At 46.8% G+C, this 26,241-nt stretch overlaps 1 protein-coding gene across 2 annotated transcripts in view; it reads left to right on the top strand.

Annotated features, from left to right (window-relative positions):
- Positions 1 to 336: 336 nt before the first annotated feature.
- EVL (Enah/Vasp-like) overlaps positions 337 to 26,241 on the top strand; it is a 141,228-nt gene continuing 115,323 nt past the window's right edge. Inside the window, exon 1 of one of the 2 annotated variants that reach the window (XM_068682779.1) lies at positions 337 to 632. In XM_068682779.1, coding sequence (XP_068538880.1) covers positions 628 to 632 — 5 coding nt within the window. In that variant the 5' untranslated portion in view covers positions 337 to 627. Of the gene's footprint in view, positions 633 to 21,376; positions 21,537 to 26,241 lie in introns of those variants that run through there. The other variant, XM_068682776.1, reaches the window with a different exon arrangement.

Genomic DNA, 26,241 nt, shown 5'->3' with positions numbered 1-26,241 from the left:
AGGAACGATGGAGCATTTGCTCAGGGCAGGCCCCTGAGGAAACACAAAGGGTGCCACATCCACCACCGCCTCTTCCAGGTGGGCAGAAAGGGGCCAAAAGCTGTGGGGAGGGTCGGGAGGGGACCCAAACCCCGCTGTTCCCTTACAGAAACCGTTCCCATTTGGGGACGGGGGGCACCCCGGGGTGTGTCGGGGTGTGTGTGGGATCACCCCGGGGTGTGTCGGGCCACAGGGGGGCGACACGAAAGAGCCGGGGGGGGGGGGCACACAGGGGGGGACGCCGGGCCGGGTCCCCCGCGGAGGCTGCGCGGGGCGGGGCGGCCCCACCGCGCGTGGGTGCGGAGCGGAGCAGGGCGGGAGGCGGCGGCGCCGCTTTGTCCTGCCCACACGGCCCCCCCCGACTCACACCCACACTCACACCCACACACACACAGACACACACCCGCTCACACACCCATAGCGCAGCCGGCAGGGAGCCGGCAACATGGCCGGGCCGGCGGAGGGGCCGCCCGCTGCCGCCGCCTCCGAGCTGCCCGGGTAAGGGGCGAGTGGGGCGGCCCCCCCCAGCCCCAGCCCCAAACCCGGACCTCTCCCCGCCCCGTTACGGCCCCCGCCGCCTCCGGGAAGATGAGGTGAGTGTGTGCGGGGACACGCGGGTCCTGCCGTGCCGGTGTCACGCCGTGTGTGTGTGTGGGGGGGTAAGATGGATGGTGCGGGTGGGTGGTGACAGCGGTGGCGTGGTTCGGGCTGCCGCTGCCTGGAGCCGCCCGGCGGGTACAAAGGCTGCGGGCAGGAGGAGGGGAGCGGGGGGGTCCCGGCTTCGGGAGCTGCAGCTCCCCGGGGGGGGTCCTGAGCCCCCGGCACAGCCCCCGGGGGCGAGGCGTGCGGCCGGCCCCCCTTCCTGCTCCCCCCCCGGGCAGCAGCCTCCCTGCCCGCGGGTTTCCCCGTCCCCAGGCCGGCTCGTCCCTAATAGAAAGGGTGCCCGGTGCGAGGAAGGCGCTGCTTGTTTTGGTTCGTCCCCCCCCCCCCCAGACCCGGCTCTTTGCTCCTCAATCCAGGAGCTGAGTGGAGCTGTCAGTATCTCGGAGCAACGCAGCCTCCGATTCGGCTAGCGCCGGTGGCTGTTTCCACCGAGCTAAGGTAAAACCGCTTCGGGAAACGTTAAAAATGGAAATAGCAGCCGCCTTTCTGCGGTGCATAATCCCCAAATTGCAAGGTTTGCGTTGCTCCTGGAAGTACAGCTGAATGCATTTACGGCCCCATTTACTCCCAGCGCTCCCACGTGTGCCAGAGGCTCGGAGGTGCAGCTGTGTGGGTGTTTGTCTCGCCGTCAGTTTCCTTCACTTGCTTTAAATGCTGTCAGTGGGGAGGGCTGGAAGGCACACAGGTGGGCAGTGCCCTGCGACCGGTGTCCTGCACCTCTCCGGTCTGCACACAAGAAGCACATCACCCTCTGTCTCACCTGGTCTGCTCATGGGGGTGCCCAGAGACCATCAAATGCAGCTCGTGGCAGCCAAATTTCCCCTCGCTCCCTCCCCTCCATCAGCAGAGCTGCTCCCCAGGCCTTGGACTCTTTGCCCTGCAGGTGACTGGTAAGCACACCTCGTGCCCCAAGCCAGCACCACGGGGCTGGCTGGAAGCTGGCACGGTTGTGAGGCTGCCCCACTGAGGGTACCCCGCTCCGTGTGAGCACACACTGTTGGTGGCTGTGCTTTTTGGTGGGAGAGGTAGCAGGAAATTGGGAGACCCAAAGACAGACCACGAAATAATAATCCCCATCAGAAGAGATGAGAGCCATGGGGCATTCTGGAAAATTAAAGCAGCTTGCCCCCAGGAGGGGCTTTGGGACTTCCACGTTTCCTCATTTCTGATGGTTATGGATGGATGGACAAACAGACAGAAGGGATGCGCCTTTAGGCTGGGCCCCTCGTGCTGGGCTGAGTCCGTTTGGGCAGGGTGCAGCACCTGAAGTTGGGCCACGTGCGCTGCGAGTGCTTCTTGGCGTAGCTGCTCCGTGTCTCGCCATGTGGTGCTTGCAGTCTGCAAGTGTGTCACCCGTAAAGCAGTCCTGTCTCGCCACTACCACACCTCAGTGTACGTGCTTGCTCTGTCTTTCTAAATGAGTTTCTGCTTTTAAAGGTTTCTGTTTCTGATTTTTTTCCTTGCTTGTATAGTCTTTACTCTATGGGTACTGCTAGCTAGTAAATATACATCTGCAAATCACCTAAAACCCTTTTCAGTGACAATTCCTGTTTAATAAATCTAGGCTACATAATTCCAAAGGGCCCTGGGAGGCTATAAAATCATTTAATAAAAACCTTCTTAAAACATTTGCTTAGCCACGTGTGTTTTATTTATATTGCATTTTGTGGTGAATAAATTGCGGTGCCGTTCTTTGCACAATTGTTATGTGGCAGTTATATGATGCTTGCCATTTTTAAGTAAAAATTTCCATTTGTATTTTGATAATTTCTTTATATCTTCACTTCAAAAGCATAAAAGGTATGTGTAGTGGGTGTACCGCAGGCCTTAGTACTAAAACAGATTATAATAGATGTTTTATCTGAAAAGTGGTTTATGATTCCTGGGTGGAAATGCTAAAGTGCAGAGGTGTTATTACTTCTTAGTATATAAAAATATTGCTGTAGTACAATAAATATTGAGGTTATTCTTCTGCAGATATTCACTTATTCTTGCAGGTAACAGAATTGTCTCATATTTGGGATGAGACAATGTCTCTGAATATTACTGTAGATGAAAATAAGTTTAACATGTTTTATCAACCTAAGTGTAACCTTGCATTTGTTAGTCAGAAATGCAGTTTATAAGAGATCTGTGTTTCAGTGGTCTCTCACTAAAAGTAAAAAGCAGCAATAGCAGATTGTTTGCATGCTTGAAAAAAACTATTCCCAGAGTCTCTCTCTTAGCCATGCTGATAAGTTGGCTGTATGTTACAGTCCTGCATTCATAGCATAAACTTGGTTTAGTAGCAAAAACCATATATGCTTCATTCTTTTTAAACCTTTTGTTTTGGATATAAACAAGCAAAGTCTTTACATTTGATCCAATAAACACAAAGTGTGGAGCATTTCACTTTTTTCTGTTTTCTGTTCATGAAGCAGTTCATGAGGTAATTCAAGTGGTTTGCCAAAGCATTTGATTTGCTTGGGGGCTAACTGGAGCTATAGGTATGCATCGTTAGTTACTGAGGTTTCTTTGTCTTCTTTACTCCTTTTTTCTGTTTCTCTCCGTAACAAGTTAGAGAGAATGTGTTGTTTCCATGTATAATGTCGCTGGAATTGGGGTTGCTGACCTTGTTGGACTAGTGGCCCGTGTAGCCCAGTGCACTGTCCCCTGTAGGGAACTCGTAGCATCCCCTGAGATGGATAACAAACTCAAGTCGTCTATAAGGTCCCATTTAGCCCTGTCGCTGGTAATTGATTTCTGAGCTGGAGCAGTATGTTTGCAGCTTAGTTTGTTTAATTCTGTCAGACTTTGGAACTCGAGAAACCCTGTCCTGTCCTTTTCTGACTGCAGCTCTTTGCCTTGGGTTGGAGCCGTGCCATGGCCGAGCTGTCACACCGCCTTGCCTTGCCTTGCATGGAGGTTGGTGGCCTTCAAGCCAAACCTGTGCTGTGCAGTTCCACCTGTGTCATCCATGAGAAAACGCCCAGCCCTGTGGCTGTCGCTTCATGAGCAAGATCCCAAGCGTGGACACTATGCTGCAGGCAGAAAGTTGCTTTTGTAGCTCTGCTTTGGTCTTTGGAGGAGTGCTTTGGCTCTGGCTGTGGTCAGCTGTTTGTCAGCAGATGCTGTACCTGAGGTGCAGCATGGAGGCTGTGGTTCTTCTGCAGCCAGGCGATGCCTACTGGCCTTCAACATGCCCTTGCTGTAAGGAAATGTGAGCAGGCAGGCCAGTTATGTCTCATTTATTCTCATTGTTACTCTATACGCTTAAAATATAAACTTACATTCCTATCTCTAAAATGAGGCATAAGCTCTGGACATCTTTTTGTTCCTTCCCTCTTTTTGGAAATCTTTTGTCTTCTGTTCCTTTAATGCTACAACCAAGGCTGAGCATAATTCTTGAAGTGAGGGTGCGCATGTCTGTAACTCAGTGTCGTGGTTTTGTGTGGTGTTTCACTCCTGTGCTTTTCTGGATCACTCAGGCTCTATTAAATAACAGACATCCTAATGCAGAACAGCTCTGTCAGAAGTGTGTCGTGGTTAAAGGTGTCTGCACGTTCCTTCTTTGTGCCGAGCTAGATGCTTGCTTTTGACAGTACAGCACTTCGCTCTTTGTAAATATTTACGTTTTCTGTAAAGAAGCATCAAAACCTTTCCAAAAGTGCAAATACAGTTTAGGCTCAAATAGTTTCCTGAATCTTGCAGGCTAGCAATTTTGTGTTTTTTTTTTTTTTTTTTCTTGCTATCCATCTCAGTGCACTGTGCGAGATGAGCAATATCAAACCTCTTTAGAAAAGATTTCTAAAGCTGCTGCCAAAGTGAAATGAATCCTGACTAATGCTTAGTCTTAATCATTACAGAATTAAAATAAAAGAAATTGCATGAGCTATGGATTTTCTGTATCTAAGAAGTTCAGTGTAGATACTTTTGTTTGTTGAATCTCCATCTGAACCTTAGGGTTATCTCATCTGCTTTCTGTTTACATTAATAAATAAATAAAATTACATCATTCCCCTATTGTCCTTTATTGCAGTGGAAACCACTCTGGTGTACATTGGTGGTGTTCCTTCAAGAGGACGAGGAGTTTCAGGATGTGTGTCCTGCACTTTTCATGGTCATTTCAGAACGCTTAGGATCCATCATCCTTTCCCCCTTTCCTTTTCTCAGCCCTGTGTCTGGTTTCAGTTTCTCAGGAGTGCCGAGCAGAGGGGAGGCAGCTGTGCCACGCTGCTCGACCTCACCCCCTCCATCTTCCGTGGGCAGGTTTCATCCACAGCTCCCCAACATTTCCACCTCCATCTGCTTTTTGATCTGATGCGTTATAACGAGGGGAAGTGACCAAAAGATGTGCTGGAGTGTTTGGGCAACAGGGCTGCCCTCCCTGCAGCCGCAGCACGAGGAGGAGAGGCCAGACCTCTGCCCGAGGTGTGTGTGTGTGTGTGCACATCCCCCAGTGGCACTCAGTGTGTTTCAGTCTGGGCTGTGACCATGTGAAATCAAAAATCCATCCAATTTTATTTTGTTTCCTGTCGTTTCATTCCTGGCATATTTACCACCACACAACTTTTCTTCCCGTGAGACTTTGTGTTTTTGCATTGAGGTAAACACGAAGAATGATACTGACAGTCTTTATAAAATGATTCTTGACTTGAAGGTTATGAAGGCATTAAAAATACCTATTTTTTAATCACAAGAAGACAGACAGGGCAAGCCCTTACCAAAAATCAGAGCCCGGAAACCTCCTTCACATTTCTGTTTGCCAGAAGCGCCATTCTGCAGCATCACAGCAACTAGCGAAGCATTACACTTTTCTGGATATTTCACAGTTGTTGAGTGGGAGAGACATGTGAGGACCAGAAAGTTTTGATTTGCCTGCTTGAGGGAAGACTGAAGGCCTGATGTTTGTCTCCAGTTCAGGGTTAACTTACGCATTCCTTTTGAGTTCCGGTTTCTCTCACCCCAGCTGTGCCAGTTTGGCCATTCGCACTTTGATAGGGCGAATAGGATCATTAAGTCCTTGCCTGCAAAAACAGAAGGTAATTTTAGGAAGAACTTCTTTACCAAAAGGGTTGTTAGACGCTGGAACAGGCTGCCCAGGGAAGTGGTGGAGTCACCATCCCTGGAGGTCTTTAAAAGACGTTTAGATGTAGAGCTTAGGGGTATGGTTTAGGGGAGGACTTGTTAGTGTTAGGTCAAAGGTTGGACTCGATGATCTTGAGGTCTCTTCCAACCTAGAAATTCTGTGTGATCCTGTGTAATTCACACCTTCCACACATGAAGAGCATACATGTATAGGGTAGGAAGCAAGGGTCTCCTGACACCACCAGAAATGCTCTTGGAACTATTTCTCCAGGGAGTGCTATAACTATGACTTTGAATTTGGCATTTACTAAGATGGTAGTCCTCGCATTCCTCTTCCCCACCACAAACCCTTCTGCCCAGGCTCCCCAGTGCTTGTGTTGCAAACCGTGAGCCCGGCCAGCAGTGTGGATGAGCATTTTTAACGACTGACCGTGCTCCCACTCCCATCAAGACGTTCCCCACGCACCTTCATGGCAGGGGGTTGTTCCTCAGTTAGCCATGCTATTGACTGGGAAGTCAACACCCCTCCACAACCCTCGGCAGCGGGGTTGGACTGGGTGATCTCCAGAGGTCCCTTCCAACCCCGGACATGCTATGGTTCTGTGACCCATTTCTCTGGAAGGCCCTTGCTTTTTGGGTGCAGGTCTCGGGTAGGTGAGCAATTCATTCCTCAGGCAGTAGGTGTCATTCCTGCAGCTTGAGATCTCGATATTCTCTCCTCCAGCTCGCGTAGGTGCTGAGAAGGACAGGCACGTTCTGCTGTGATCTGCTGATAAAATATATGAATAAAGAGCTGTGCAGAACAGCTCAGCTTAATATAATACTATGAATTGTAGCGTCCTGTGGGATCCCATGGATGCCCTAGCAGGGGACTGCGGTGGTTTGGGCCTGGGCCTTGTCACTGCGGTGAGCTCCTCATCACAGGTGTGTTGTGCTTCCTCCACTGCTTCGTGGCTGCTGAATCTCTTAACCTTTGTGGCCTCAGGTCTTTATCTGCTGCAGGGTGGCAGTACTTACCTGAGGGGGAATTAAGAAGGTTAAGCAGCTAGGTCTCAGTCTAGCACAGGATTTAAGGATATGCTTAAGCTTGGTCCTGTTGAAGTCCTTGCTTTGCTGGAATAGTGACTCCTGTTCAGGGAGCATTTCTGAGGATGAAGAGTGTAATATGTGTACTAATCACCAAGCATTACAGTAAGGCTCCTCGTGTTCTCCATGCTGCTGTCTGTTCCTTCCTCCTCTTTGCATTTTCCCCCTTTTCCCATCATTCGCTGCTGCTCCTCGGTCTGAGTGAGCATTGCTTCCTTCCTGTGCCTCCGCTCTTTATCCCTCATTAGTAAGCCACTCCCTCAGTAACGAGGGGATCTAGAAAATACACTGAAATGGCATTAGCAAGAAGTAGGTCCGCGGTCACCATAATCCCTTTAATTGCATGCTGCATCCTTTTTCCCCATAGCCGTGCACAGGCCGGGCTGTTGGCTGCATGTGCTCCCCCACACGCAGCAGTGAGAAGAACTAAATGCAACCAGCACTGCCGAATGCTTATGATAAAAGGTTAGCTTAAGTAAGTAAATACAAGTGAAAAAGCTGGAGCTGGAAATAAGCCTGTTACATGTGTGCTGGATGAGCAGGGATATGACTTCAGCACTGAATAGACCAGCATTACTCAACTTGTGGTTTGTGGTCCAAATGACATCAAAAGAGTTCAAAAAATGCCTGCAAAATCCTTTAAAATAGAAAACAAGGAAGTTAAAATCATCTACACATGTACATGTTTTCCCGCTGTTTGTACATATGTATTTCTGCCCGTTAGCTCTTTACTGTTGTCATTACCCAGTTAAAATGTTTTTAATACTAAAATCATTATTTTATTAAACGACTCTGTTGTGTCTGTCACTCTCATTCCCACCTGCCAAACAGTGCTAGGATTTGAGATAATCTGTGAATTCCTTTTTGAAAAGGATTTGTAATTTAAAGTGAGAGCAATACTGGGCTAGCATATTTTTGACATAATGAGGTAACTTCAATATTCCGACTTTATCATGAATTAGTGGTGAGTGCTGCAATACATTTGCATGCTGATCTTTCTAAAATACATCGTCTAGGTAAATCCTAGTCAATTTTTGATCCCACAGCAGTTACATTAAGAAGTAAGGGTTTGAGTCATCCCTGTGTAGCAGTCTTGCTGTTCTCAAGCACTTAATTTCTTTGACTAATCAGATCAGTGAAAGAGAAGGAGCACAAGTTTATATATTTATTTTACCTGTATGCTTAATAAAATATCTTTTAACTGTCCCTGTTTGTTGTTTGGCTTGTCTGTTGTTAGGGACCATCCGTGAATAAATGCGGTGCGGAGTTGTGCCCTTCCCTTTCGCTTCAGCACGCCCGGTGTTTGCAGTTAGAGGAGCGAACTGCGGTGCTGCATCGTCAGCTGCTGCTGCCGTGATCCCGAACTCGCAGCACGGTGCTGTGCCTCCTCCAGCAGCAACCCGGTACTAGGATGGATCCTCCCCACCTAGAGCGGTGGTCGTGAAAGAATGGGATCTTGCCATTTTTAGCATGAAGGGTTTTCTGTTTAGAGCATAACTGGAGGGAATTAGGAACGCAGAGTGTGCAATTCAGTGGATCTGACTGACTGTATCTGTCTGGGGACAAAAGGCTGTCGAGCAGACTACATTGCACTTTTTTTCCCCAAGTGCAGCTGGAAATGTGAGTTTCTGCTGAAGAGGTGTCACAGGGCTGTGGCGGTGCAGCATCCCGCCCTATGGGCCCTGCCTGCAGCCAGGTGGATTCGGAGTGGGGTGGGGGCAGTGGCCTCAATTCAGCGATGCGTGTAATGAGCAGGGCAGCCAGAGGAAGGAGCTTCCCGCAGCCTGACCTGCAGGCTCTTGGCTTGGTGTCTAGTTGTTTTAACTGGCGCTGAGCTCTCAGACACTGGTTTCCAGCACGTGAACCACCTGCAAGCACTACCAGATTGCTGCTGTGATCCCTGTGTGTAGCCTGGGGCTGTGCCTGGCTTCTCCTGCAAGCAGCCCCATCCCATCCCGTCCTGTACTGGGGGCTGCCCCCGGCCCCTCTCACACCACAGGCAGGGGGACAGCAGCTGGAGCTGCGGCATCAAGATCCTGGTTTTGCAAAGACTTGCACGCGTTCCTGACCTTATTACTGGCAGCAGCATCCTTGATGTTTGTGAACCGACTGACCGTTGTGATAAGGCCACTGACCGTGATAAATCCAAGTACGTGTGTGCAAATTGACAGGACTGGGGGCTGGTGGAGCGGTGAAGGCTGGCTTCTTCAGCCAAAGGCAAAGCCAGTTGGGAAATTTTATAGCTTTTAGGAAGGGGGAACCCAAAGCTACCCTACTCCTGTCTTGTGTCTGGAAGTCCTGGCATCTAACACATACAAATAGGAACATAACCATCTCATTTGGTTTAAAAAAAGGGAGTGCTCCCTTGCTTTGTCATCTAGGTGATGTTGCTCAAGGATGAGCAGCAGGGGCCTCCTTGTACCCTCTGTCCTGACTTGCTAAACAAAAACAGTGCCAGAGCTGCGTGACTGCAACCCTCTGCAATCTCAAAAAGCCTGAGCCAGCACACTACTTTAAAATTTCATGGCATTAAATATGAGAGTACTGCAGAAATAGCAAGGGGGGAAAACACATGGGGCAGCAAGCTAGGGAAGATGGAAACAAGTTTGAAAAAGCAATAAATGCACACGGGGGCATGTCTCAGGCTTGTTTGGGGGCGGGCAGGATGAATGCCATTCCTGCAACACATTTCTGTGTCACTGATGTCCCGAGCATGGCTGGAGCTCCGGTGTCAGTGCTGAAGTGGGTCCAGCTTAGCCAGTGCTCCCAGTCTCCACGAAGAGCTGTGTTGCTTTCAGCTGGGCCTGTCCTCAGGTCAGGTCTGTCGTGGAGCTGCATAAATGTTTGTCAGCATCACACAAGCGGTGCTGGGGGGACGGAGGGAAGGCAGCAGTGGAGGTGGGCACTTGTCCAGGCAGCCCAAGCAGAAATGCTTCTGTGTCCCACCCTCCTTTCAGTGCTGACTTCGTGCTCACAGGAGCTGGAATTTAAGTCACTGCATGGTCAGATCAGCCCAGCGGCTTGCAAAGGACCTCCATGGCAAAGGGCTAAAACAATTCTGTTTCTTCCTTACTCAGGAGTGCTTTTGGTAGCCCCTTCTTCTTGACACAGGTCTCTGATCTCATCACTGTGCACTTAGTTGCACACTGCTGCCAGCTGTCACCTGCTGTTGCCGTCAGGGTCTGTTCATCATTCGTTTGGTTTGGAGTTTTGGACACCTTTTGTGACCCCTGAGGATGATAATCCTGGCAGGGCACTGCAAAACAAAGGGTGCAGCTGAAGGTTTCCTGAGCAAACGTTTTAGAGGTATGCTTGGGTATTAGAGACTGTGGTTAAGCCTGATCTTGCTAAAGTCCTGGTCTTCTATTTGAATGCAGTAGGATTATAACCTAATATCAATTTCCATCTCTGATTCCCCAACACGTGTCAATGTGATAGTCCTGAACTGAGGTTCAGCTTCACAGATGGTACCTGCATCACAGAAAATAATAGATGCCGAGTGCCCTAGATATGACAGAGTGCGTTTGTGTACACAGAAAAATCTTCCATGGTAAAAAGCAGAGGCACGTAACAGGAGAAGGGAGTTTGGTGGAAGACTCAGGGGTGACTTTGTAGGTGTTGGAGCAGGGTAACCACAATAAGGCCTTACAATGGTGAATTAATATGACAAGTGACTTTAACACATCTGCCTAAATAAGTCGGCCTTTATATTTTTTTATTTTATTAAAAACAACGTCGGAAACACACCAAATATTTTAGTGACCTGTTGTTTAAAAGATAACCACATCAAATGCCTTGGCCTCCTTGGGGGTTGTCTCGGGTTCCTCAGGACATGCGCTGCTAATGGTCCGTTAACACCTGATCAGTGGCTGCAAATGCAGCAGGATTGAGGGGTGAGGACTTGCGGGGTTTGACTCTCACTTCCCAGCCTCTGGACTCCAGGTGAGAGTTAGCAAAGATGGGAAGCCATGGGAAGCCACCATGGAGAGTGACCATGCAGTAGTCCATCTGGCATGTCCCCAGCAAGTCACGTTACCTCAGGGACCCTGTTCCTGGGGAACGAGTTTGACAGCTCAAAACTGTAGGTTGTGGGGGGAGCTTCCCAGCATCTCATCTATTCTCTGCTGTCTCTTTCTATTCTAAAGCTGTCTGCAGAAAGGCATGAAGGAAAATTAATCCAAATCACCTAAAATGTGAACGTAAAGTAAATTAGGTAAACTACATTAAACCATTGTATATATTCTCTGATTCAGCATTCGCGTGACCTTAATTTGATTAAGTTTAATTCACATCAAAGTAAATTATACTAAATATGAAATAGGGTTGATTTAATTAATAACGAGTGTGTCTGCGGGGATCTTATGTGGTTTGATTCATTCAGGGATGTTAATTCACATTACCATTCTAGAGTTTTCTCATGTAAATAAACCCTACAGGACAGTTCATTACGTATGGCTAAACTGGTGGCATTGCAGGTTGATTCTTCATGCCTCTAGAAGGAAATTCCCACCACACTCCTTATGTGGGACTTCATGATCATTTGTTTGTGGGGTGTCTTGTTATTGTGTTAATCACTCCAAAGAAAATCCAGCAGTGTTTCGCTGGGTTATCCCACCTCTGACCTGTTATGTGGCTGCGTGGTGCTCCACCGGGTAAAGGCAGGGTGTGAATGTGTGATCTAGGTGAAGAGGATGGGGACTCATTTCATCTGCTGCCTCCGGTCAGTCCTTTCTGCACAACTCTGTCTGCTGTGGGCAGAATTTGTGTGCTGGAATTTCACTCCCAGTTGTGTTACGTCGCACGTGGACCAGAAGTCATGAGTCTTGCTGACACTACTTAAAATCAGATACCACCGAGTTTGATTTGCTCAGCATTTAGCTACAACTATCCCGTATTACTTTACTCTGGCTTGTGCTCTTTTCTTCTCACTTCTTTTCTTCTTTGTGCCTATGTAGTACTGTGGCATGTATTTAGTGAATAGCCATCACCTAAGTAGCTTGTGCTTTCAGTATACTCAGGCTCTACTGACCCACTTTCGTAAAGCTTTTCTTCCTTTTCTGTCCATGGCTTTAAAGTTCTGTGATTATATTTTTTGCAGTATATGTATTACAGGGATGCACGTGCTGTACTTGCAAAGATAGGGTAACTGGAATGGCTGAGACCTGCACATTTCTGCCTAGGGTGTTTTTAAGGACTTGCTTTGTTTTCAAAAGTTTTTAGCTTCATCCAAACGACTTCTGATTTCACAGTGCTGTGCTCCAAGTGTAAAAGAAGTAGAAGAACTGAAGCAACAGATTATTGTCAACAGTTTGCCAAACTCAACTATTAAAGTGATTTCAGGAGAATTTTTTTTTTTTAATGTGATCTAGATAGAGCAAAGTTGGTCTAATTCCATAGCTATTATTATTATTATTATTTTATTTTTATCTGAAGATGAGTAAACTAATACTTGAAAAATAGAGAAATGACCCAAAACCAGGCCTGAATGCTAACACAAACCCTAGTTTTGATGCTAAAGTCTCTGGACTATGGGGGGCTGGAAGGAATACATTACTGTGCTTCAAAATTCCCTTGAAGTCTTTGCCCTGAGTACTGGGAAATGCTGGCGGTCCCTCAGCCTCTTTACGCCTTCTAGTTTCAACTTGGTCAGGGAATGACTCCAAAATAGTGGCCAAAGGGATGCTGTTAGTGTCTCAAAACTTCCCATGATTATTTCGTTCATTCTGTCTGGAAACCAGGCTCTGAAACCACTGAATTATGCCCATCTCATCCTGTTTGAATATCAGCACATCCAGACACATAAACAATGTGCTTCTTCATGAGGCGATGAAAATCAATGAGGCTTTGAAAAGACATGCTCTTTAAAGTCAGGGCCTTATTTGGGAAGTTGCAAGAAGCTTGGCTGTCACAAGAGAATATTTTGGCTCCGTGACAGTTTCCTTTATACGGTTCTCCAGCGAGGAATCTCCTGTGTTTGTGCAGTGATAACTTGCAAGTGTTGTATGTCTCTCTTTCTCCCCAGGAATATTTGCTGGAGGAGAACCCAGTGTGGTGGTCAAAAGAGACCAAAGACCCCTCTGGACCTCTCTCTGGTCCAGCGTAGAGAAAGAAGGATTTCAAAGGTGAACTTTGAAAAACTCAAGATTCTTCAGAATTCCTGAGCAGATTCACATATGCTTTTATTACAGTTATTTCTGCATTACCAATTTTTCCATTACTTATTTGTTGAGAGCCACCTTTGGTTTATGTAAATGTGGGGTTGTTTAGAAATTACTCCGTCTGCCATCGCCCTTTTTTTTTCTAACACTTCTTGTTAGTAACTCCTTGGGAACTGTGGTGGGATAAAAGAGCCTACATTGTAGAGATAAAAAAAAAAAATAAACGGAAGGGAAGGCATCAGAGATAGAAGCATTTTAGACAGTCATGTGGGGAGAGTGAGAGAAGAGAGAAAATTTTCATTGCAGCATTTTGAAACGGTTTCTGAAAAGATAGTTGAAAGAGAAAGAGGGTTTAGAGAAGAAAGTTATGATTATAAGCTAAAAATTACTCTGCCTGTTACTGAATCCTTGTCTATATGAAAATATAACAGAATGCAGGAATGTAGCAGAAATGTAAGCCATGCAGCTTAGTGAAGTGCTGAGGGAAGAGAACCTCAAGGACGTTCTCATGTTGGAGGCCTGGGGCACAGTGGTGTGCAATGCCACAAGATCTGTCATGACACTGGTACCCTTGAGCATCAATAATAGTATTTGAAGAGGCTGAGCAATCAAAAGACAGAGGTGGGATCAGCACAGTCTGGTGTGGGACTACAGCTTATTCTTGGGATTTTACACTCACAAATGGTGCGAAATTTCCCTCTCTCCAAGATATCAGATCCTGGAGCAAGCCGTGTGGCTTCCCCCATCATGCACCTTCCACCTTAGAAATCCAGATCATATTCTGTAACTCACAGGAAGATTAGGAGAGGGTTGGAATACTCTGGATGTGGAAAGCAAAGAAAGGTGCCCCAAAGATAGGGTTTGTGTTACTGCTTTGCTTCTCTCTAAGTATTAGTGCTTGTCCTTCCATTAGGAAACTGAATCTCTTCCCCGCTGACACTGGAAGTTGGAGCACTGGTGATGTTCAGCTGATGGGAGGTCCTGAAAGCTGCCCAGTTTGATGGATGCTGTAAAGGCTTTTGCTGCGATGCTATTTCTGTAATTTGTGTGTCTTTACCTCCAAATTGGAACATGCTGCTTATGTGAAAAAGATATTTTTGTGTTAACTTTGACACCTCCTTTAATTAAAGTGTCAAACCCAATAATGTTTCACTGGAGACAACCCCTCCCTCTTCAAAATGTCCTGCAGGAGCTCTGGTATTTCTCTGGTCCTTAAAAAAATAAATTAGTTTTTCAATCTTCACTCTTACTTCATGTGAAGAACAAACAAGTGGTACAAACCTGTTATTTCAAATAATACTTGGCAACTTAAACTTCCTCTCTGGTTTTGACTTGCCGTGGAATGTCATACAAGGTATCTCCTTGCTATATCGGGCTCAAAAGCCAGATATATACCCTGGTTTTTGGTAAAGACTATATTGAATCTTTCTGTACTACGTGTATGTTATGGAGTGTATGCTGTCAATAAATGAACTTCACGTGAGGTGAGAAGTTGCGGGGATGACCTGATGCTCCTCGCACAGCAGCTGCTGTAGCAGCCGGGCACACTTTGGGAGCAAGCTGTGCAGTGCCCATGGGAAGGGACATTCCTGCTCACAGAGTCACGGGGAGTCAATGAGGTTGGAAGGGACCTCTGGAGATCATCTGGTCCAACCCCCTGCCCAGGGCAGGGCCACCCAGAGCAGGCTGCCCTGGACCTTGTCCAGTTGAGTGTTGAGTATCTCCAGGAATGGAGATGCCACAGCCTCTCTGGGTAACAAGCTCCAGTGCTTGACCACCCTCATGGTGGAAAAGCGTCATGTTGAGCTGAATTTCCTGTATTTCATCTTGTGCCCATTGCCTCGTGTCCTGTTACCGGGAACTTCAGAAGAGTCCAACTCTGTCTTCTTTACTCCCCCTATCAAGTTTTTATGGACATGGATGATTTTGTCTGTGAGAATGTGATGGGAGGTGCTGCCAGAAGCCTTGACTTGGTACAGAGTAGGCCAGAACCAGCCCAGTGCCATGTCCTCACCTTTCCCTGGGTGGAAGCCGAGCTCCAGGGGCATCCCACCGCTAGCACGTCCCACCTGCCAATAGAGTAGTATGGGCTCGTGTGTGAAACTGCTCCTGGGTGCTAGGCTATCCCAAAGCCTTGGAGCAGTCACAACTTTTGTGTGTGCTCATAGGAGCGAGCAAATAATACTCTGAAGTTGCCACAGCTTCAATCTGCTGCTGCTGTCAGAAGCTGTTCCTGAACAAAGGATTCCCCAGCATATAATAAATAATTCCTTTACATGTTTATTCTAACATCAGCTATGAGGGCAAGAAAAAAAATATTCTTGTATATTTCTTGGCCTGCTCTGAACATGCTCATTTCTAAGAACAAGCAAGTATCAAGTACAGCTCTAGTACTTCAGTGTTTTGTTACGGGTATTAATGTGACATCAACATGGGTAAATTTTAACAAATTCTGTACTATTAGTGCCTCATGGTGGATAATCCATATGTGCCCTGGATGAAATGCTGGGTCATGGTCAGATCTGAGCTTTGATATTGTGTCTGTGTAAAATCTCCCCAAGCTAGCAGCTCCTAAGACCTTGGCACTGTGATCTTGTGGTGGAAAGAGCATGCTCAACAGATTCATTGCACCCATGGGGTCTTCTTCTTGACAGCAGTGTGGTTACTTTGGTCAGATAGAAGCAGAAGTATAGAAGTTAGCCTTGAGTTTTCTCCTCTGCGCATCCTACCATTTAAATAGGGAATACAGAGATATGAGAAGGCTCAATTGTTAATAGCTGTACTCTTTGAATGTTTACCAGAGAAGACGACAAGTAAACTCTGGTATTTTCCATGCGAGTATAACTTCTGGCCTCGCAGTGTACTTGGTAATGGGTCCCAAATTCAGTAGGCATTACTGTGCTCATCTGTGGGTGGGCAGTTGCTTACTTCATGGTTGATACTTTTGACTGCAAACATGCCAGTATGTGATTTAAATGATTTTAAGATCTGGGTCATTTGCTTCCTTGAGAATAACAAGAAGTCAGTGTGGTATGTGGTATGTGAATACCTTTATTTGTATTAGTGTCTAAAGTACACAATTCCGTGTTCGTTTATATATGACGTACGCACTACACATCAGTGTCCGAATGGTTTATTGTCAATATATGCTTTCACGAACCTGCATGACCTCACTTTATTCAGATACTGTTTTTATATCCCTTGGCATTTCGTTTGGTAACGGTGATAATGCAGGTCTAATTTCAACCTCCCACTCTTCTCTTTTTACATTTAATCCTTCAAAACTTGGAAAAAAGTCAAATTGACTAATTAAAGTTGGTTTAAAGGATGTTTCCAAATGGAAGTCTGTAGCTCCTTTTATTTGCTCTGAAAGAGTCCTCTATATCGTCTGCTTGGTGTTTATACAGACTTAAAATACTAATCAGCAAAGGCGTAGCAGCAATAAGATGCTGTGGCTGTCAGGTGAATATTGAAGTAGCATAACTAGTAATTGCTAAGGCGACTTTTGTGTGCAATATGATTCAAATTAATCTCTGCTGTATTGAAAAAGCTATGGTTGATAATTGTTTATCTAGGTGTAAATAATACATTACTGCCTTTCACTTCAAATTCATGCAGCCCTATGCCTTTCCTTGGAAGAGATTTTGCATGGTTTTAAATCATTCTTCATAAGCAGGCAGAAACTCAGACAGGAATACCCAAGTCTTAGTCATATCAAGCAATATTGGCAGTCTATACAGGCTGAATTTTATTTTTTTGGGGGATGTTTGGTGGTATGACCATATTTCTTGTTTTACTAATTTGACATTTATCTCAAATATGCTTGTCTTCTGCTGTCTGTCATGTGTATTTAAACTGCTAAGGACCTTTTCCAATTTTGGCTTTATATAGCAATCAGCACCACACAGTCCTAAACTGGACTCTATTTCAGGCACTGTTGCAGTGAATGATAATTTAATAATCCATATGCAACTTTTAGTTTTCGTCCAGACTGGCTCAGCTCTGTTGGATTGCAGGTTGTCACTTGGTGTTATCCCCAGGGGCTCATTAGGAAATCAGTAAGAATCCCGTTCTCTCTAATTCACCACATTGCGCCTTCCCTACGCCCTAGGGTAAGGCAGACAGTGCTGTTTTGAAAAACTTTCCATTTTAGCAATGTGGGATCCTGTATGCCTGTTTGCATCTGGAACAGAGTAGCAATGAAAATGGTATGTGGTACTCCCAGTATGATGAGTAAACGGGGGGGAGAAAAACATAGAAAAACATGGGGAAAACCTCACATTGGCCATCCAATTGGGCCAAGCCTCTAGATTTGCGAAGTGGGAAGTGTGTTGGGGTCAGATCTGGGAGGAAGAAATTTGCTGTGCTGTTCATGTGCTGTTATATTTAAAGCTATATAAATAAGGAGGCAACATAGGTAGGATATATATATATATTTTTTTGTTGTGAATGTTAACTTCACAAATTCATGCTGGTGATCAAACTGAAGACCACAGATTGAAAGGAGCAGCCTGAAATGTGGATAAGGAGGCTGTTCTTGTGCAGCAAAATTGGTGTAATGTTTAAAGGCAACGTATAATAGAAATCCCATGGATGAAAAGAGGAAAAAAAAATAGTTCATTTCCTATCCGCCCTTTCCTTTAACATCTGAAGGTTTGAGTCAATACACCAATATTGAATATACCATTGTTCGGTCAACTTCAGGGTAGTATAATTATTTCCACAATTTTCTCAGTACCTGAACAAATTCAGGTAGCCATTCCTCCTTCTGCTCCAATAATCCTTTTAAATCTTATTTTCTTAAGCCCAGGAAAGACTTTTGAACTCAGAGAAAATCCTGTTGAAAGGAGATTTTTCGGCATATTCTGGGATGGAGTCTGTGTTTGCCATATCTTCCACGGTGCAGAGATGGTGGAGCTGCAGTGGGTATATGCCGATTATATATGCTCTTGGTGGCTCATTTCACTTCTCCCTTCCCCTTCTATTTTCTTCCTCATGAAGTGGCTGTTGGATTTTTCTGTGCAGTATTTTTTTTTTAGAATGGTCTAAACGTCACTTCAGCATAATGATAATAGAGGCTTAATGACAGCAGTCCACTACGTTAGTGGCTTTTCCCTCGCTTAAGCAAGGGAATAAATAGTTACCTCATTAAAATACCTCGGCCTGTCTGTGATCAGATAATGTCACCTAGCATCTGGCCAAGGCTTTGGTGGAATCTCAGGGAGACAGGACCAGTAGTGATGCAGTGATATATTGAGTACCAATAATGCAAGCTATTACTCTTGGGGAGAATAAGTTCTTACACAGAGTGTCAACGCAAGGCTGTTGTATGCCACTTAAATAGTAGCCAAATTCAGAAATATCACCATTGTCCTTGTTCTGGCCATATTTCCAGTCTTTCTGCACACTTCTTTGTCAAGTTTTCATCACGGATAATTGTTTCTGTCACAGTCTCACGTGTTTGTTGGCGCCTGGACTCACAAATTGCTTTCCAAAAGTTACGGAGCTGCTTCAGTGGGACCCCTCCTTGCTGCATCTGCCTGGGGCTAGATCGGGAGGAGGGATGTGCATCCCTCAGCTCCTGTTGCTTTATTTGCTGTCCTCACCCTACCCCAACTACGGTTAGTGTCGTTTTCCTTTTCCATGACGTAACTCTTATTTTGTGGTAAAGTGTGGGACGTTTTCATCGCAGGTCTGGACTGATCAGCCAGCCAAGCAGGGAACAAACAGTTCTTCCCTGCATCACGTTTTTGTTGCTGGTTGCAGCTTCTGACATGCTTTCTGTCTGCTTCTAGACACCTCGAATCTGTCCTAGGGCATGAGAAACTGCAGTCTTCTTCATTACAGAAGTTGTAAGGAGATACTATAATCCTGCATTAATAAGGTATTTTACCTTTCATGAGACTTTTAAAAGTCCCTGTGATTCCTGCTAGGTAGTGTCATGCTGATCTTCATTCACGTGGACAAGGTGACATGATGGTCTCAGATCTTCCAATCTAATATGGGAATCCTACTAATTAATTAACCAGAAATGACACTATCGCTTATCTTACATGATAGCAGCCCCGCTCTTGCTGCCTGTAACGCTGTGAACAGTTGTAAAAGCGCTGGCTAAAAATGCAAAGTTAAAAAAAGTTATCCCACTGAATCTTTTCAGCAGCTGACCTCTGCTCTGAAAGCTTCTGGAGCGTGTTTGCTTTGGGAGCACAGTGAGCTCATTGACGAGGGACGCCTCGAGCCGAACAGTTGGCTGTTTATTTGCGTAGCGGCGCTTGCAGGAACTGGAAGACCAGACAGTGATGTGGTAAACTCCGTTTCAAAGAGAATGAATACTTGGGGGAACCGTACACTGTGTTTGCTGCGAGTGGTGTAGAAAGGTTTTTGTTTTGACCAGCATCAAAAGTGAACACGAACATCTCAAGTGACAAACAGCCCTGCTGCGCTTGAATTCAAGGCAGAGTGAGATTGGGGTGAGCAAGAAAAGTGGGGTTCAGCCTTTCCTCTTTCACCTGGGAGGGGTTTTGGTTAACTCTGACTTTGGAGGTAAAATCCCCTTTCCTACAAAGAGAGAGGCCGAGCACTGGCTTGCACAGGGCTACCTCATCTGTGCTGGCTGTGTGGGTGCTGTGTACAGTGAGCATACTTGTCGTGAAGTGCGTCCTAAATATGGAAGATGACTTTTCTTAACGGTTGTGTTCTCTCTGGAGGTTTTAATGTCTTATTAGGCTGTAACCAGAAACAGCTACTTTGCAGTCCCTCTCTCTGGGTGCTTGTGGAATAATTCATTTGCATCAGATGGTGTGACCGCGTGTGTTTCTGTGTTCCTACAGCGTGCCCTTATTATCTCTTAACACTATCACATTTGCTTAAAGGAAAATAAAACCAATCCCAAGGTCGTTACTGCTTTAAAGACACCACGTCCCAAGTAAATTCAGATTCCTTTTGTTCCCAGGGGTGACTCTTTGCCATGGGTGCTTTTCCCTTGCACTCTAACCCCTTCTGTCTCCACTTTTTCACGACCGTGGGGTCAGATGCTGCGGTGGCACAGGTTGCTGTGTCCCAGTGATGTTGCTGCCTGTATTTTGCTTTGCCAGCCTCCAAATCTTGTAGCTCAGTGGGGCAGCTGTCCCCAGGCAGGGTGACCTGAGGCTTTTCAGGGGCTGTAGCTGGGTCTGGGTGGATGCTTCAGCCTTCAGCCAGACTATCCGTGCAAGATGTTCCCTTGTACTGGGGACGAGCTTTAGCAGGAGAAGAAAGGCAAGCCAAGGCGGAGGGCAGCCCCGGAGCTGCTGCCTCCCCCTACCCCATCACCTTCCCCAGCAGCGCTCTCCCCCTACCCCATCACCGTCCCCTCCCAGGTGTGGGGCTGCCTCCCCAGCAGCTGAACCTCCACCATTTCCAGCAGCCCTGTCCCTTAACCTGCTCCCTGGCCAGCAGCCCGGCGGCAGCGCCCGATCCCTTCTGCCCAGCTAAGCCCACACCCTTACCCTTGAGGCTCACCCGGGCGTGCACAACCACCCCACGAACCCTTCCTCCGGCCCTGCCGAGCTCCCCTGGGGCTGCTGGCAACCCCGCGGATGAGCCCCCTGCATGTCCCGAACAAGTGGGATCCCGCGGTTCTCTGCCTTTTGGGGTGCCCCCCCTGCAGCATCCTTGCCGTTGCCGTGGCGATTGCGTGCGCTGTTGCTAGGCGGCTGGAGCATCTTCCCTGCCTGCTGCAATGCCGCCAGTCCCTAACTTTCCTCGCTCCTCTTGCCCTCCTTCTCTTTGGCAGAGATGGCTCTCACCCCGCTTCGTCCCGCGGCACTGCTGCGAGGTGTCGGGGTTAACCCTATAAAACGTAAAAAGCCCGCATGGGTATCGCCAGTGGCATCGATGGCAGCGAATTCAGGGCTGAAGGAGTTAAAGTGGTTGGGGATAGACTACAGAGGAAATGATTTCTAGTAGATAAACTACTTAAAATGTTCTGGCATTCATGGAAGGGGAGGTTGGTGGCTGCAGTCTTTTGTTGCATCCCGGGTGGTGTAAATGACTAAAAGCACAGCCTAAAATTTCACGGCAAGGTAAGAAAATCAGCTCGAGTGGGCCTGATTAATCTCTTGGGTTATGCTATATATTTAGTTTTTTCTCGTCCTCTGCTTGCGTTTACCGATTTTGATGTAGCATGTGAACGTTACCGTAGCCTGTTGTGTCGAGTATTTGACTTATTTGGCTGGGATAATAAAGCTATCAGGCTGTATTCTCGGAGTGTGCTGCATTAATCAGACTTGCAGGAATGATCACATGGTCCTCTATCGCCTTTCCCTGGTAGCTGCTGCTTGTCAGCAGCTGGCTGAGCTGTAGGCTGCAGGCCAGTATCTGCATACCCTTTCTCTTCAGAATATTTCAAATATCCTGTCTCGTCAGTATGCATTTTGCTGCGGTTTGACAAACTAAATGGTCCTCCTGCACGTTAAGAAGATCGTTTTACATTTCAGAGCCTTGGTGTAGTTACTAGGCCATGTATGCATTTGAAGAATTCAGGTAGGCTCTCTGTTTTATCCATCAGTGTGCTCGGTTTTTGTTCTCACAAGGTTTTTGCTGTGTAATGTCAGTCAGCTCTACAGTTAGCTCTTCAATGTGCAGATATTTCTGGTGGTTTTTAAAACCTCTACCCTTTGCATGGGGAGAAGTGCTTGAAGGGCAGGATGCAGGTAACGGCAGCTAACTGCATGATGAAGTGCAAAGCCGGGGAATTGATTATATCTTGCACGAATTTCATAGCCGTGCAGCCAGAAGCAGCGAGCACAGTGCAGTTATAAATATAAACCAGAACCGTTCTGTTTAAAAGGGTCTTTGCTATTTTTGGTGGCTCGGGATCTGACAGATGCTCCTGCGAGATGCAATACGGATTGTGATGGAGAAGGGAAAATTGATGCTGGGATTGTGTATAGGATTATATTTTATGCTGCTGCAGAGTGTGCATGTCTGTCTGTCGTAATCTTGGGGCTGCAGAATTCCACGGGAACGATGTTTAAAGTGACGATATGGCTGAGTTTGGTGGGCTTGGTTTCATGTTTGCAAACATTTGAGCAACTGTGATTGTTAGAGTGTAAAATTAGCACCTTTTATTTGATATTGGTTCTGCTCAGCACTGCCGCTGCCCCCTCTCCTCCTCCATCCCCACCCCCAATGTAACTCCATCCTTATGCAAGTATTGGGGGCTCCTAAAACCTCAACAATTTTTGTAGACATGCAAGCAACAGAATTTCTACAGAAATTGATTATTTTATCTGCAGTAAAACAATGTTGGGCTCTAAAAATTTCTGGTCAGTTGCAGGGTAGGGGGGTATCACTTTTTTTTTCCTAATTTTGCTTGGTGTGTTCAGTTTCTCATAACTTGTGTTATAAAATTTCTGGATCAAATGGTGACAATGTTTTAGCAGCATTAGGGGTCACCTCATGATATGTCGCTCTGTATATCACCATCATCATGTACCTTAAAAATACTCTGTCCTTTTCAATTCCAAAAAGAGATGGTTTGACCAAGTATGTAATTAGATGAGAGGTTGGATTGCCCTTGTATGTACAAGGAACACTTTGTACCAAATATTTTCAAATTAAACTTTCTAGCATCAGACAAAATATCACCAACATTATTTCTGTCCTTTGTCAAACACTTAACATATTGGCAATTTGCCTTATTTCATGCTTTGCTGATCAGTCCTACATGGAAGGGAACAGTGTCAGAAGCAGGAAAAGCAGCTGCAGGACCCCCCGAATGTCCTGATGCCAGCCCGAAATGCTGAGGAGACCCACGCTAGCGATGTGTGCTTCTGTTGTGAAATGCAGCGTGATGCCATCTGACTGAAAAGATTTTACTGGAAGGCCAGATAATGCTGTGTAACTGCAGTTGTCATAGGGCTGTCAGGAGATGCCTCAAATCTTGACATCGCTGATTGTTGGCAGTAAATTAAGCTGCAAATGGGCCCCAAAGTTACTGTGCCGCTTACTGCGCCCGCAGAGTGATTTGTATTTCACCCAATTGAATCGATCCTGCTCTTAATAGAGTGAAACTCCCAATAAATCTACCCAAAGAAAAAAAAGGAAAAAAAAAAAAGTGTTTTAAAAATTCTGTTTTAAAAGCCTTCTCTGTCTTTCAGTGGTGTTCCTAGACATCTTGGGCCAGGAAGGCACCTACTTTTATGGCAAGAATGGTCAAATGCCAATTACACACCCATTAGGATTATTAAATTACTTGTCTTCCCTTAGACTTGCTTTGAAAATAGTATTAACATTTGATGTGCAGAATGCTAGACCTTTTCTCTGGAATATTGAGCACTGTGGTTTCTGTGTGGCAGCGTTTAAATGACATCTGTTTTATTGGGCATTTCAGCGGTGGTTTGTTAAGGTTGTGTCTGTACGGTGATGGGTTTTTTATGGTACGATTATTCTCATGCCCATGGCTGTATTAGATTTTGGTGGGTCAAAATGTATCTTGCAAGAGAAGGAGAAGAGGGTTGGTCAAGTTGAGCAGTGGGGTGGAAGAGCCCCCATGGGTGCAGTGGAGGAATCAGTAGATGGCAGCCTTCTCTGGACTGATGGCCCCTGGTGCTTGGAGGTCCCGTGCTCTTCACAACGAGCATTTTCCCACGTGCATAAACCATCAGCACTACCTGCCCTGCCCGGCAGCCCGACTGTGACCTGCACGTGGGTGCTCATGTGCATCTTGCAGAAGCACGGCTGTCTCCGTCCTCTGGTGCACCGACGTGGCTTGAGGAGCCAAGCACCAGGCTGGAGAGGTGGCCGCCCTGTGGTGCCTGCTTGTGCAAACCTGTGCAGATGCGTGTGTCATTTCTGTATGTGCTGTTTGGTATGTTTCTTGCTGTCTCCAGGCTGGGCCTTAAAAACCCATAGGATTCCCTGGACAGGTGGCAGCCTAACCCAAGAAGCGTCGTGTCTCTCTGTCCCAGTTCCCCCAGCAGTTTCAGTTTGATGCTGCTCTTCACTTCCCCAGCTGAGTAGTCCCGGGGTATTTGTGTTGAGTGGGAAGCCAGGAGCTGGACTTGATGATCCTGGGGGTGCCTTCCAGCTCCAGCTGTTCTGTGCTGCTAAGCAGCACTGGGCATCCTGCAGGAAGGTCTCACCCAGGTGATGGAGCGACCCCGGTGTGGTGGTGATGAAATACCTGTCGGTGAAGCCCTCTGGGATGAAGTGTTACCGCATGGCTGCTGGGTGAATGAACAGACTCGAGCCTCGGAGGAAATAAGGGAGTAAATCCAGTGAATGAGCTCACGGCTCCTTGCACGGGGAAGGCTGGGTTTATCTTCCTCTTGGGAAGCACCTAATGTCCGCAGAAAAACTGCAGTGGCTTTTAAGGCGAGGGTGGAAGGAGCTAAGGCGGCTCTCGGTTCCCAGAGACAACTGGGTTCTGCGAGACACCGGCTGGGTCCGTGTTTGTGCCGAGTTTCTGTGCTGCCTTCACAGAATCTCAAACCTTGCGTACATTTTGTTTATGCCTGGAGGTAACACTGTTCCTCAGCCATGCTTTTATCCTCTCCTGCTGACCCCGCTGTCTGAAGAGGACTTGGCACATGAAGCCAACAGGAGGTGTCACCCACTTGGCCATGAGTGGTGCTTCTCTGCCATTATGCTTAGCCCAGATTTATCTCTTTAGCACCAGAACACAAACGCATTCTTTCTTTTGTTTCCATGCCTTTATCTGTGCGGGGTATTACTTGGTATTCTTCACAGTGAGCTACTGTCTGTCTATTTCTGATACACCGCCCACCACGGCATCGCAGTATTTTTAACTGCATCTTCTATTCCCCCATCCACCGAGCAAACCTGAGAATGCTACAAAAAGGAAAATGAGGCTTTTGAAGTAGCTGCCTGTGAACAGAGGAAGCAAAATCTGCTGATGAATAGCAAGCAAAGTTGAAAATGAACGTAAAGCTTTTCAGTGCAGGGTTTCTGCCTTTCTGCAGTGGGTGCAGAACCTCTCGCCTGATGATCCCCAACCCGGCAGCAGCGCTCAGGCAGTACCTCCTGATGTTAAAACTCAAAGCCAGGTGGCTTTTGCTTCCCCCTGCCCCAAAGAAATAGCAAAACCCCTCACAGAAAGGACAAAAGGCTGGTGCACAGGAGGAAGGAAGGCCTGTCTTCTGTGGCTTGTCGGGCTGAACACCCCAAAGAGGGAGGCTGCCTGAATGCCCCAGTTTTCAGAGGTGCAGCTGCAGTTGGGATAGCCAAGCAACTTCGGGAAGCTCTAGGTGAGGCACTTGAAGGGATTTGCCTGTGCCACAAATTGCTCTTTAAAGGAAATAAGATCTGCTGTTCTTTCCTGCAAGAAATACGATCCTGTTGATGAGCAAGAAGCAGCAGGAGAGTAGCCGAAGGAGTATCTCAGCTGCTACAGGAGCGTGGCTTTTGCGGAGAGGGACAATGGGGTTGCAGCACTACAGGGGAGTGGAACAAATCACTGCTCCATGTCAGTGACTTTGACCTCCAGGTGAGATGGAGCAGCTAGTGAGAAGCTCACCAGATAGCGCAGTTACTCTTCTGTGACAGGAGTGAAGAGGAACCGGGGCATCATTGTTGCTGAAGTCACAAAGTGTTAAAACGCAGGGGAGCAAATGAGCTTAAAATGGACAAAACCCAAGGATGGTATTTTGGCAGCCCACAGTTGCGTGCAGTGTCTCAGCCCCTTCTAACCTGCATTGCTGGGTGATAGCCACCGAAGTGTGGACCTGGAGGCTGGAAGGGGACAGCCTGGCTCCGGCAGCCAAGGGCTCTGCAGGCACCCTGAGGCTCTGCTTGCTCTGCCCCTGCTCCTCCAGCAGACCAGCTGGCTGCATTTGGTTCTTTTGTCATTATGCGAGTACGAGGAGATTGCATGTAAAACTTGATAAAAACACATCGCTGAGGCAGAAGCGTTGGATTACACATGGAACTGGCAAATCTCGTTGTTCTTGTTGCATATTCCATATGATGCATCTCATCAGGGAGGATGCGTGTGCCCAGAGGGGACTTACAGCTGTAAGATCCCTAACACCCTTTGCTTCTCTCTTCATCTTAGAGTTCACACTTAAGTTTGTGACCAAGAGGCCAAATTTTATGGGTTTGTTTTGGAAACTAAATTAAAAAAAAGGAACCGGTTGCTTTTTTTTTTTCTCCTTTCTGAAGGTTGTTGCCTGAAATCTGCCCTTTGATATCTGAAATTGGCTTTAGATACTTGAATTCGGGACAG

Source organism: Anas acuta, chromosome 5, assembly GCF_963932015.1.
Source record: "Anas acuta chromosome 5, bAnaAcu1.1, whole genome shotgun sequence".
NCBI classification, from domain to species: Eukaryota; Metazoa; Chordata; class Aves; order Anseriformes; family Anatidae; genus Anas; species Anas acuta.
This window is presented reverse-complemented; position numbering and strand designations above follow the sequence as displayed.